The sequence below is a fragment of the Nematostella vectensis genome, chromosome 12, assembly GCF_932526225.1.
Source record: "Nematostella vectensis chromosome 12, jaNemVect1.1, whole genome shotgun sequence".
Taxonomy (NCBI): Eukaryota; Metazoa; Cnidaria; class Anthozoa; order Actiniaria; family Edwardsiidae; genus Nematostella; species Nematostella vectensis.
The window spans coordinates 4,979,249-4,992,890 of NC_064045.1; the positions used below are offsets into that span (position 1 = coordinate 4,979,249).

Sequence of the window (13,642 nt, forward strand, 5' to 3'; positions counted from 1 at the left end):
TTATACATTGATCTTAATTAACAGCAATTTGACAGGTGTGATATATATACGCAATTGATGCGTGTAAACAGTATGTACTATTTCAACGATTATCTCTATTTACCTTCATCCACGTGGACTGGAAGAAAGTTCTCTATTTGCCAAACCTGCATTCCTAGAAGATTAAAAAATGGCGATCAACCACTCCTTTGTTATTGCTTTTAATTGAAATACAATGGTTTATTCGCAAGGAAACTTCAAAATAACAATCTACGAATGAAGTCTGATAAGTAAATGACAATATTTGATTGAAAATATCTTGGTTTCTCGCTTGAATTAGTCGATGGAAATGGATGCTTTGTGTGTTTCGGCATTGAGCATAAAATGGAAGTGTGACTAGCCTTCTTAGAAGGTCTAAGGGTCAAATTAATGGTAATAAATAGTCATTTTCCAGCCCCAAACAATGAACCAAGAATCATAGAATATATACAGATGTGTAGCCATAAATATCATATGGAAAAAAAGGACAGAAATGTCCTCATAAGCCAGGTTAGGCTAAAAACAAAGACAAAACAAGCACTATTTTTTTCTACACATATCGTCGCCCCAAATTCAAACAAGGGAGAAGCGTTTCGGATTTCCTGTGGTGGCAAGAGGCAAGAGGGGCTGGGGAGAGCCAGCCACGAGGAGAACAAGGTCGCGAGGGGAGGGTCTGGGATGACGTCACATCATTAACCACAGAGAACCCGAAACCCCACAGAAAACCTAAAAATCCGAGGACCTAGGCTGCATCCTACCTATTTCCTGGCCTGTCTGGTCGTCAAAAAAGTCATGGTAGTTCAAGTTCGGTTTTACAAGCGCCTCGTTCCACTTTCTTCCCCTGTGAGATATAATTAAAAATATGCGAGCTGAGTACTGATAGTTACTCACTCTGTGACGCTGGAACTTTGATCAGAGAAGCGCTGGAAAGTCTACAACAGAGTCTTCATTATGTATAATATATTAGATTATTTTCTGTATTTGTTTTTAGTTCTGCTATTTTTTTATGATTTTTTTATTTTATTTTGTTAAACCATGACCCTTATTAAAACCAGAGTTTACTGAAATGTCCATTTTATTATTCAGAGAACCCATCTTTGGAATTTATCAACGATTGTATTAAACCTAGTTTTACCTAAATCTATAAAATATCAACCCAGAAGAGTTTTGTCTAGTGTCCTTAATTTAAGAATGGCTTTATTATTTGGTAGAACTCGGGACCAACCAAGAGAGAGTTGGTACCATGTTAGTGTTGTCACGCTTGAGCTCAGCACATCGCGTGACAGAGGCCAGAACGACTGGGAAGGAGACTGGAGCCAGGTGGCCTGTTTACTTACTTCACCGTCTTTTCAGCGGGTTCCTCCGTGCTCTCTTGCTGTAAAACAACAAGTCAACATTTTACATCAATAAAATTTCCTTTAGTAATACGTACCCTGGGAAAATCTAATATTAAAAATCAAAACTAAATGCGATACCCTTTTTCCAAGTTTCTTGTTTCTGCCTGTCGCTTTCTTTTCTTCTGCGTCTTCGACCATACCCTGCAAGAGAAGCCCAGTAATAAACTAAATGACAAAAACATATCTGAGCGTCTATGCTTATATCACAGGCGACCTGGTAGTTTAGTGGTATTTTTTGTCTTTGTTGTTGCAGGTTTCACTGGCTTTTGAGCCAATTTCCCTCGCATTTTTATTATTCCGAAGCAAGCGTTATCATGGAACACATTCCAGTTTTTATCTGGGCGGTCAAGAAGTTGCACCAAGGGTTGAAACGTACGCTTTTTGGGCTAGAAATTTCCTCATAAGCCAGGATAGGCTAAAAACAAAGACAAAACAAGCCCTATTTTTTTACACATATCGTCGCCCCGAGTTCAAACAAGGGAGAAGCTACTATTCGACTGGGTGTAGCAACTGAATGTGATAATACAAAATCATAGGAATAGAATTTGGATGAAATAGTGATAATGATGAACATAGAACGAAATGCTTGGTTAGTTATATTGACTGCATACTGCACACAAACTCGTGAGACCCATGAGTTATTCTAAACAACATCAATGAGATTATTAGACCCTGTGTTAACAAGTAATGCTCTGTTGAATTTTGTTTCATTCTGAAGGACAAGTCCAATGTTAACAGCGGCCAATGTCGTCGTACAATTAAACTTAATGCAATTAAACGCATTGTCACCAGTTTACTTCAGAAGGTCCGACGGACACCTCAACCGTTAAAAGACGAAATAATCTATTAGAATCTGAGATATTTAACAGGCCATCCACTCTAAATTATCTATCACATCCTCGAAGAAACTTTCAATAGACACACTGCTTCCAATATTTTGAAATATGTTTCGCGTTTTCCGTTAAAAATCATCGGAGATTGTTACGTAATCGACCGGAAGTAAACTGGTGACAATGCGGCTTTAATCGGCTTGTCACAAATGAAATGTAGGCGAGCATCATCGCAGAACCCTCTCAAAATGGTGTACAAACAAACCCAGCCCCCAATTGCTGGGCTAATGCCAGCTGGCTAATGCCAGCTGTTTTAGTCAGCAATGTTGGCGCTTGTCGCACGGGGCTTTAGCTCTACGTTCAGGGTAATGCTGGGGTATTTGCCATTTTTCTGACAACTAAAGCCGTCTAAGGACTTCACGATTTCTATGGCTGAGTATACATAAACTATATGCTTACGGGAAAAATCGCATCACGCTGTAATTTGAGATATACCACCAAGCCATTAATCGTATTAAAACTAGACTTGGAGTTTCTGATCAGACTGGTTATATAAGTTTATTTCACAGAGGATTTACTCATTATTCACACCGGTATACGAAAGAGCAACATAACGCCTTTGTTGATGTGGTTATGTTTAAAGGTTTTGTATTTCACAGTTTGGACGATCTCGTCACGTCAGAAAGTTAAACCGTACAAAAACAATTTTGTAGTTACTTGTTACCTTTCATGCATAAGCGACATTTATAAGATTTGTAATTCATATGCCATGCATGTGATAACAAAAAACATTGTTTCAGTGAATGTTCTTGAAAAGGTTGTTCGAAGGTTTTTAGAAATGGCTGAATTTGCAATGAAAAGCACGAACAAGCTTGATGTACAATGCTTTTGTGAATGCTTCTTGGAAGGTTTCTAAGAACCACTCTAGAATTGACTTTAGGAAAGAAAATTTAGAGAAGGAAGACAAATTAGAATGCTGATGCTTCATTCAATGCTTCTTGGAAAAACTGAATGAAAGTTTCTGTGAATGTTATTCATTAAAAAGTTTTTAAAAACAAACGTTTTTGAAATAAAGAGGAAGACAAGGATGCTGCATCGTAGCGTTTGGATGTCTGAAGATGATAAAAACCTAACTGACCTTGGAATCTCTCCGGAACGAATCATACCTCTTTGAAATGCAATAATACAAGGTTAATAAACAATGCTGCTATAACACCTATGATATTGTCGTTTGTAATAATCGAAAGTTACAATAATTCATATGGAGATGGACTAAGTTAACTCCCTTGCCACTATGATGAAGACTACACACTGCCTACGTACATAATAGTTTACTTCTATTGCAACCCAATCAAGAGTTCATTCCAGCATAAATATCATAGTCCAAAGACTCTGCAATGCTGAAATTTCATTGGCCATGTTTCTATTATATAACATACACGCTTGGTATGTAAAGCGCCAAGTAAGTCGCACCTTTATTTATTCAAAATTGGAAGACATGATGTCGAAATGACCAACTAAAATCAGCGATGGAAATGGATGTATTTTTACACGTTCTATTTTCCTTGGAAAGCAAATTACGGCTGAAAGAGACTCTTTTATGACGTAGTTTGTCCAGCCCTTAAAAGGTAAAGTATGGCACGAGATTGGCAGTACCTTAAGTCCATCTGATTGGCTGTGATGTCGACGGCCACGCATCCTCAACTAGAATGAAACACGAAAAAAGTTACTGTCGATTTAAAGTGGATGCGACTCATCTTTTTAAAGGAGCTAAATCACCCATTTGAGAATAATTTCTTTTGCTGTTTTTACAAATGGATATTTCTTTCGACTTTTCAAGTGTGTAACCTATGACGAAAGAAATCAACACAGTGTTGAAGTTGTCAAGCTTATTTCCTTGCTTCAACAACACCGATGCAACCACCAGTTTTTTTCAAAGCTTGTATGTTGTCTGTTCTTGTTATGCTATGTTATGCTATGTATGCTATAATATTGACAATAAATATGGCCACTCTTCGAATGTGACAAATGTTTGATTTCCGCTGCCGTAAAAAATGACCGGGTAGTCTAACTTATCACTGACTAACAGCTGACTTGAGGGTGTGTAGTTACACGTAGACTTACAGTGTCAACAAGTTAGGGAAACTCTTCAAAAAACTACTGAAACGTTTTATTATGTTTTACCTTTCTTGCATAAGCATCTTTATGAGCTGTGGAAAAAATAAATACTTTGAGTTTGTGGACAATGTACAAGCAAACGTTTGTATATCAGAGTACCCCATGCAATATGCGGCTAAGAAAGAGTACATTTGACAATTTGACATTTGTCTTAAATCAAAGGGCTCTGTGAGCCAACTCGAGAATGCAAATTTGTTTTTCTAGTTATTTTCTTGTGTGCATAAATGATATACAGGATGAATTTTGGACAAAGGATGAACACATTCAAGATGCTGGGAGTACATAACAATGAACAGTATGATTATTTATTATTATCATAAAAATTAAAAAAAAAAAAATTTAGATGTCACAAGTAGGGATAGAACCTCCGGTCTCTGACGTCTTAGACAAGCGACAAAACCACTATACCACCGAGGCATTGCCGAAGTAACTCCTGAGTAAAATTTGTTTTTTTCCTAATTGGTATCTCACCGTTCCAACTGCTTTAGCTAGCATGTTAAATTTCGCCCTATTATTTCCGAAAACATAAGTTAAATACCCGACATAATTAATCAAGCTACAGTCATATGTCATATATGTTTGAACGAGTTTTGTTTGATAATTAGTACTTAATTAACTTATAAAAAAAGAATTATGGAAAAAACAACTTATGAAAGTCCATACTATTTTTCTTGACCTGCAAACAGAGGCTTTCTTTTATTATCCTGCAAAGAAAGGCCCTGCTAACAGAGGCTTTTCCCTTGTGTTTCTCTGACTTTAAAAGTTGCAGCCTTGGCTATCCGCTCTTTCAGCACAAATTCACACAAATAACGTGAAAACCCAGAGACACGAATCTTCAAGTACTAGAACAAGGAGAAAAGCTTTGCTAACATTTTACTTGTTTTGTAAAATAACAACTTGAATTGGACTGTACTGTATACGATCGATTGACGTCAGTGACGAAGGCGCATGCGCACGCTCAACCCACATCGAAGACTAAAAACTAGCTTATATATACTTTTACGGCTATAACACGTAATCACCGCAGCGGTCACACGTCGATGACAAGGCTCTTTTATAGTACGGAAGTTTACAGGAAGATCTAAAAATTGCTGTGTTGCGAAAGCACAGAAAGACCACACAAAGTTTACGGATGATCGATCCGACGATCCGGACGATCGAGTGACACAGAAGTCCCTCCAATAACTCGTAAATGCTTTGCAAGCATTCACGAGTTAAAAAAAGGGCATACAACAATGTTTGTTTTTACCAGTACGCAAGTACAGCGCGAGGCTGATTACGCTAAAAGATTAAGCTAGCATTCGACAGAAATAAATACGTTTACAGTTCTGTGGAAAAGGCGCCTTTGCGTGCTCGAGCTTCTCTTTGTCTATTTATAGCAACATATAACCATTCTCCGGCACCCCCATTTGGCTAAGGATTGTCAATGGTGTGTTTTAAGAGTGTTCTAGTTCCTCGTTTTGAGATGGTACACACTTATTCTCTTAGCGTATTTATAAATAATATGATTAGTAATCATTAATGTAATGCTAGAAAACTCAACCTTGTTTGCACAGACACAGTCCTTGGTCCTTGCTTAACCTATGAGGCTCAGACCTACAGTAGAAACCTGTTAACCTTGGCCATACACTTGTAAAGTATTTAGCAGTCTTGGTTTAATATACGAGGCTCAAACTCAAGATGTCTGGTAAGTTACATGGTTATACAAATGTGTACCGTAACAGACAGATAAAGAATCTTAAACCCTGGCTTAATCAATGAGGCTCAGACCTAGATGTCTGTTAAGATATTTTGTACAGAAACAGGCAGATGTTGACCTACATGGCTTATACCTAATAGCTTAACAGACCTAGATGTCTGTTAAGCTATTTTGTACAGAAACAGGCAGATGTTGACCTACATGGCTGTGGGGGTAACGGTGCACCAGTAGCAATACGAAGCTGGTTCTGAAGAGAGAAGTCGATGTTGTAGAACTCCGCGCCGCTACCCAGCTCGTCTGGTACAGGCTTTGATGGCATTTCCAGCTCAGGGTTATTACGCACGTCCAGTTCCTGCAGAATTCAATAAATATTTTTCCTAAAAAAGACAAATTCAAACCTTCAAACAGGAAAATGTTATTATTGGCCACCCATAGCAATTCCTAGATTTAGCTTGTATAAAAGCTAATATTTAAAAGATGTCACGTTTGGTCGGCATCTCTCAAGAAGAAGTCAATAGAATGAAAACTACGATTAAAGATATGTGATCATTGAACAGTAGAAGCAATGTTAACGAGGTAGAGCTGAACAATAGCACCACTTATATTGAGGTCACGTTGTGATTAATGCCTTGGAACAATGTGTCAAGGATTTTCAAGGCATTGCCAATAAACATAGTGAAAACTTACATCAAGGTTGGTGAGAAAATGAATTCCCTCGGGTAAGGTAAATAGGCGATTCGAGTGTAGAATAAGCTTTCGTAACTTGATGCACCTACAAACAAATGTGTGTCAATGGTAAGGTTAATTCTGCCTGGAAGTAATAATAAATAAGCAAATAAGAGGAATACAGTACATACCTACAAAGTCCCTCAGGGATGCATTCCAGTTGATTATAGGCAGCCATGAAGACCTCCTGTACACAGTATCAAGGTTCAGAAAGTCAGGGCAAGAATGGTACATAATGGCAAGTCACGGAACGTAACGGCGAGTCATGGTAAGTAACGGCAAGCCATTATAATTAACGCCAAAGTCATGGCAAGTAATGCCAAAGTCATAGTTAATACGCAAAGGTAAGTAACGCCAAAGCCATGGAAAGTAAAGCAAAAGCCAAGGAGAATAACGCCAAAGTCATGGTAAGTAACGCCAAATCATGGTTGGTAACGCCAAAGTCATGGCAAGTAATGCCAAATTAACGCCAAAGTCATGGCAAGTAACGCCAAAGTCATAATGGAAAATAACGCCAAAGTCATGGCAAGTGACGTAAAAGTCGCGGCAAGTAACGTCAAAGTCATGGTTAGTAACAAGCCAGTAAAATTATCTGATTCAAAACATGTTGTTAACGAATACCTATCTTTTTTTTACTGTTTACATCATAAAGTACACCATACCTTTGTAAGGGACTTCACCCACAATTGGAAGAGACATTAAATACCAAAATTTCAAAATAATCATCTAATCACAAAGCTTTATCCTTCATCTGCCAAATTCAATCAACAATTTCGGAATGACATCCCGAATCAGCCATTGGAAATGTATGCTTTCTCAACACTTACTGTTATTTTGCCAAGCTGAAAAAAACCGCAGCTGATAGAGACTTTTAAAAACGCTAGTAACTTAAAACATCCCTCATGCTAAAATCCTTTCACATACTTTTACTAACTCACCAAATTATACAACTTGCCAATCCCTGTTGGTAGGCCCTCAAAATTGATGTTATTCCCTGGAGAAAGCAAATGAGATTCTTGTGTTGAATTCGTGTTGAAAAGAAATTAAACAGTTTTACTGTACATATAAAAGAGTCTTACCATTTAGGAACAGCCTCTTGATTTTCACTAGTTTACACAGTGCTACCTAAAGAGGGAGAAAAAGACATTGGAAAGATGAGTTACAAATCCAATATTATTCCTCTGACGACAGAGTTACAGTACTGTAGAAAGTTGCTTATAATCACAAAATGTGTATCAAGAAAACTTACAGGTAATGATGTAAGCTGATTCCTTGAGACATTCAAGTGTTCCAGCTGAGTCCATGTGTCTGACAGAGAGAAAAAGGGGGGTAACAGTATCATGTGATCGATGTGACTCCCTCACCTATATGTTATTTAACCGAAAAAGGTACTCCTTTCTTTTCAGTAGTGAACTCCATCAACTACAATTGCTTTAAAATCAAAAACACCTAATTTATATTCCCAACGTCATAAATGATATCTTTTAAAATTGGTTTTAAAAACAACGCAAATGCAAAATGCTGCACAAGTTGGAATGCAGACTTAGGCAAGGACCAGTAAGAGAAGCAAATAAGCTGGTATGTTCTTTTTATCCGTGTTTCCAAACGCAAATAGAGAAAGCTGCTTGTTTTATGTCAATAAGCATGCATTTGCATTGGTAACAGTCCATACACACAAAAAAAACAGGGCTTCTGGAATTACGTGGAAAAAAACTCAAAATTACGCGGGATTCTTTGCTAAATTACATGCTAAATTACGCAGAAAATCAATCATTACGCGCTAAATTACGCGGGATTTTGCAATACCAATTTTGCGGGATTCTTTACTGAATTACGCGCTAAATTACACGGAATATCAACTTCGCAGTTTAGCAAAGAACGCCTAGTCATTTTATATGTTTTCGAAATTCAGTTCGAAATATCGCACTCTTACGAAAAATCTCTCTCTTTTTTTTTACGAGAAATAGAGGTAAGAACCCTAAAAGAACACATCAGCTGTGCAATTAAATGTTAAAAAATTTAGCCAAATTATGCGGGATTACGCGGAAATTTGTGGATTACGCGGAAAAAGCCAGATTACGCGCTTCTGCACAAGCGCGTAATTCAAGAAGCCCTGAAAAAAGCATATGCCTTATAGTTCTTACTGTTCTAATAGTGCATTAGATAAACTCACCAATGAGAGAAGAGAGCTCTGTGATTGCGTTGTGACTGAGGTTGACTCTCTTAAGGCTTGAGATCAGATAGACTGGCTCAGGAACTGGAATTGTTAAATAGTTACAAAGCAGGTCAAATCAGGTTGAGCAATCCCATAATTTGTACATCTTCTTGTATGTGGAATTTTTTTCAAAATGTTCAAAGGGGTCAAACTTATTAAAATAAGTTGAGCAGATTTCCTAAAGAACCACAACGATTACGATTACAGACCTTGTGCATACATTTTCATGCAAGTTGTGTGAATCGCTTGGAACTATTGTTAACAAATTTTGCCAACACTGTTTGCAGATTTTGTGAACAGTCTGTATATGTTTAAAACCACAAGGATTACAAAGAATTATGTGTGGTTCTACTAACGCCTAATGACAGATTATCAATAGGATCCACAAAGCCTTGGCAAATATGAATTTATGGATATCCAATAAAACACAAAGTTTCAAATACCAAAGAAATGTAATTCAAAAAACCATGTACCTCTTGGCAAGTCGTTGTGGGACAAATCCAGATCTGCAACATTAATAAGCCATTCATGCATTAAACTATAATCATATCATCAGTGAGCTCACTTTTGGTTTCTGACTGTATACAATGTAAGGAATCTTAAACAAACCTGCTAGGTTTGCAAGACCTTCCAGCTTATTTGGGAAATTCATGATGGTTCTCTGGGATAAGAAAGAAATTCAAGACAATTATATAAATAATGATAGTATGAGAAACAGAACTGTAGCTTACAGCAGTGTCAAGTTCTGTACAGGAACAGTTACACAGCGTGTCATGAAGATATGTAATCCAATTTTAGTTTGACTAATATTTCTACTGTATGATATAATCAAACATAACTCTCAATTTGTTTTCATGATTTCTGTGATAACACATCTGTTACTTAATCTCTTTAAACTATAATGTTTTACTAGCATGTGCTCGAAGTCATCAGAAAATTATGTACATGGAGTTATGTACATAGAGGTAGAGTATACAGGTACTGTACACCTGTATACATTTTAGGCAGAAATGCAGGAAATTGGCCATGAGCCTTATTACTTCTTTTAAGGAGGCGGGGGGGGGTACTCGCATTATTTATGGGGGAGGGGGGAGTGTCAAAGAATCTTGTTGAATCCTGATTTCTAATGGGTACCAGCTTGAACACTCTGGTATCATTAATTATTGTAACTGTAACTCGTGCCAAATTTCCAGCACTTGTCTAATAACTCACTTGTGTGTTCTTAAGGTGAAGGGTGTGTAGTTGAGCAAGTGAAGGGAGTTGCCTGCAAAACATAATAGCTATTAGGACACAATATACAGTACACAGGATCGCCACGGAGAAGACAAAAATTTAGTAGCTCATTTGCACTATATTCAGGCACGTACCCAGGATTGGCTGAGAGGGGATGCACAGTCATATATATCATATGGAAAAAGATGGTATTTATAGACTCCTTAAAAAGAAATGATCCACTTTTTGGTCACCAAGGGGGGGGGGGGGGGGAGGATGTGCCCCCCTGTGTATGCACCTGATATTTACCCAGCTTAGAAACTTATCAATCAGCACACAATCCCTTACGGTCATTCAAGTGTCTTCTAACTAAAGCTACAGTTCATTATTAAATGTTAATATTACCTTAACTGAGCATGAAGCAGAGGGTTATTGTTGAGAATCTGAAATAAAATTGAACCATTACACCTTTCCACATTGATGAAAATTCAGGAAAATAAGATGGAAATACCCTTCTTATTATGTGAATTAAAACAACAAGGGTCTCACCAGTGTCTGTAAGTTCACAAGCCGTCTGAGTTGTGGTGGAATTGTTTCTAAACAAACACACAAAATTTCAATCCATAATTTAACATTGTCATATATCACTTTATTGCATATAATCGCCATATAGTTACCAAGACAGTTGTCACTCAAGTCGAGGTAGATGAGATCTATCAGGTTGATAAAAAGCTGGTTTGGAATCACTGAAATCCTGAGGAAACAAATAAAAAAGTCAAACACATGTTTAAGACAATTGATCATATTATGATGGGGGAGAGGGGTTGATAGGTTTTCAACTAGGCAGATCCGGCCTAAAATGGCACACAGATTAAGGATATAAAAAGAAAAAGAACAGATTGTCAGATTCTAAAAATGTACATACCGGATCTCAGATCTATTGAAAATTTAAACGTAAAATTTCAGATTCTAAAAATCATGACTGTGGATTTTGCTTTGTTTTCTTCTATCATGCATTGCAGATTCGGCTTGAAGCAAAACTTTGTGCAGATGGGTCGATTTACAAGAAAAAAAATTAGTGGATTTGCGGTTTCAGCCCCCCCTCCCCCATAATTTTTGGATTCTAATAGACCTAAGGCATGTATCAGCATTAGTTAACAGTGAATGCTACAAATAAAGTATATATACATGGAAGGGAGGGAGGGGGTGGCAGCCTAGTCATATTTCCTAATTTTTTTGCATGGGACATACGCAATCCCCCGACACTCCACCTACTTATTGCAAAACCTGACTCTCATGGGTGGGGGCAGATTTCCCCTTGCATACCCCCCCTGCTTGTTATGACACTTTTAGTTAGTGATAGGGACATACAATAATATCATTCTTGGAGAAACAACATTCTAAGGATCCACTTACTTATTGTTGCTGAGTGAGAGGACAATTAGGGCCTTGGCATTTTCTAACTCAGGTGGAACCTGGAATGAGAATCAACACACAGTAAATCCTTGAGAGATGAGCTGAAGTTACAGGTGTGGGAATCGATCCAAGATATGAACACCCCACACATCCATATCAGAGGGCATGTATTTAAAAATTTAGGTAATAGTCTAAAGCATTAATATAGTACAGTATATGTATAGTATTGGTAGTTTTTGCTGAATATAAAATGGGCACCTCATTTTTGAAAAATTAGGTGCATAGCCTGTCAACTGACATAAAGCAGGTAATTTCTTAATGAAAGATCCTCAAGTTTCACTTTCTCCCAATGCTATCTATGACTGAGAACCTTCCTCAGCAAATCTTGGATATGCACCTGAAAATGAGTGCTTTATAAGCTACAGTAATACATATGGCTAGACTAACCTCATGGAGCTGGTTATAGCTGAAGTCCTGAAAGAAATACACGAAAAAAAAGTGTCCAGGAAATGTGCAAATAAATCATATTGCAAAGCTTAAAGTCAAGCAGAGATGAGGACAGAAAATTCTAGAAAAGTCTGTGAAATAGGTTGTGTCTCCTTCAATATTATTGTTGGAGATTCTTGAGCTCTGCAGAACCTTTTTGAAATCTCTATACAAGACCATTTCCTTGTGTCAGAGAGCACTTACCACTGTCAAAAGATCTTCCAGGCCAAAGATATCTCCAGGGATCCCAGAGTTTTTCAACTCGTTGTTTCTTGCATTGATCACCTAATAAAGAACAAAGAGAAATGCATGCTGTAGGTAAGGTTTGTATGCCATATATATGATCTAAATACCTTTACTAATAATGTACATATAAATGTTAACTCTTAGACGCTACTTACTCTTAAATGTTTTAGTGTTGACAGGTCCCCATGAATATTGTTCAGTTTATTTTCTTTAACTGACAGATGTTCCTAGGAAATTAATAAAGAACAAAAGGGAAATTAGAAATGGGCACTCATTACTTAAAAGGCTGGCTATGGCCTGATGTCCAAAATATAATGATGTCTCATATAATTAACAAATAGATCTCATTTTGTGTGCGTCTGCCCTCTGACAGATGCATGGATAATCACAGCTCACAGTTTTCGGGAGCGCGCACACATGCTGACGCCAAACATGCGTGTGTCCTCTTATAACACATGGTCCCTCGACCAATCAAAGCGCGCAATCTACAAGTGTCATTGTATCATCCCATATAATCATCATCAACAACAACAATAACACAGCAACAACAGATCAGTGGTATAACAACAAGAGCATTAAGAACAACAGTAAATGACAACAATGAAAACAATATAGGCATCAATAACAACAGAGAAGCGTCAACAAAATCTTAATTTAAGACTTTTGTTATAGAAAAAAAAACACTGGCATCAAGATTTGATTTTCTGATCATTGTGAGCGAGTTGTCAAACAGACCATGACGTTTTTAGTCAAACATCAAGCGATCACAACGATAAATCACAAACAAGGAAAGAGTAACTATGACCATAATATTAAAAAGAAAAGCACCAATAAGTAACAAGTTCTATTCACCAATTTGGGAAGATGCGATAATTCATCCGGGAGCGTTTCCAGTCCAGCTTTGTTCAACTTGAGCCAACGAAGGTTGGACATATCTGCTACCCTTTTAGGGAAGGCCAGCTCCTGTGTAGAAAGACGGAACGATTAAGCGGGGATCTGAGAATAAATTCTAGAGATACGGGTTCGGGATGCTTTCCCACCTTGAAATCATTGTTGGTCAAGTCCAAGCCGCGGACGAAAGGCAAAACCCCGTCCGCCATTTTGGGGCTTGTTTCTCTGGAATGTTGTCATTCGCCCCAGTTCCTCCTCACAATTTGTAAATTGCTAACTAACTACCAGCTTCGATAAAATGTTTCTTTTTGACATTTCCGTACTATTA

General features: G+C 37.6%; 1 protein-coding gene across 2 annotated transcripts in view; it reads right to left on the bottom strand.

The window, feature by feature from the left end:
* Positions 1 to 13,556, bottom strand: part of LOC5504684 (protein flightless-1 homolog) — a 37,207-nt gene extending 23,651 nt beyond the window's left edge. The window contains exons 1-26 of one of the 2 annotated variants that reach the window (XM_048719768.1): positions 13,464 to 13,556; positions 13,276 to 13,386; positions 12,579 to 12,650; positions 12,382 to 12,462; positions 12,139 to 12,165; positions 11,692 to 11,750; positions 10,953 to 11,029; positions 10,825 to 10,871; positions 10,681 to 10,718; positions 10,276 to 10,327; positions 9,673 to 9,724; positions 9,537 to 9,569; positions 9,022 to 9,105; positions 8,098 to 8,156; positions 7,928 to 7,973; positions 7,787 to 7,842; positions 6,980 to 7,035; positions 6,810 to 6,894; positions 6,324 to 6,474; positions 4,430 to 4,455; positions 3,902 to 3,949; positions 3,384 to 3,413; positions 1,494 to 1,556; positions 1,356 to 1,393; positions 777 to 859; positions 104 to 154 (exon numbers count right to left, since the gene is read on the bottom strand). In XM_048719768.1, coding sequence (XP_048575725.1) covers positions 104 to 154; positions 777 to 859; positions 1,356 to 1,393; positions 1,494 to 1,556; positions 3,384 to 3,413; positions 3,902 to 3,949; positions 4,430 to 4,455; positions 6,324 to 6,474; positions 6,810 to 6,894; positions 6,980 to 7,035; positions 7,787 to 7,842; positions 7,928 to 7,973; positions 8,098 to 8,156; positions 9,022 to 9,105; positions 9,537 to 9,569; positions 9,673 to 9,724; positions 10,276 to 10,327; positions 10,681 to 10,718; positions 10,825 to 10,871; positions 10,953 to 11,029; positions 11,692 to 11,750; positions 12,139 to 12,165; positions 12,382 to 12,462; positions 12,579 to 12,650; positions 13,276 to 13,386; positions 13,464 to 13,523 — 1,585 coding nt within the window. In that variant the 5' untranslated portion in view covers positions 13,524 to 13,556. The remainder of the gene's footprint in view (positions 1 to 103; positions 155 to 776; positions 860 to 1,355; positions 1,394 to 1,493; positions 1,557 to 3,383; positions 3,414 to 3,901; positions 3,950 to 4,429; positions 4,456 to 6,323; positions 6,475 to 6,809; positions 6,895 to 6,979; positions 7,036 to 7,786; positions 7,843 to 7,927; positions 7,974 to 8,097; positions 8,157 to 9,021; positions 9,106 to 9,536; positions 9,570 to 9,672; positions 9,725 to 10,275; positions 10,328 to 10,680; positions 10,719 to 10,824; positions 10,872 to 10,952; positions 11,030 to 11,691; positions 11,751 to 12,138; positions 12,166 to 12,381; positions 12,463 to 12,578; positions 12,651 to 13,275; positions 13,387 to 13,463) is intronic. The other variant, XM_048719769.1, reaches the window with a different exon arrangement.
* Positions 13,557 to 13,642: the final 86 nt, after the last annotated feature.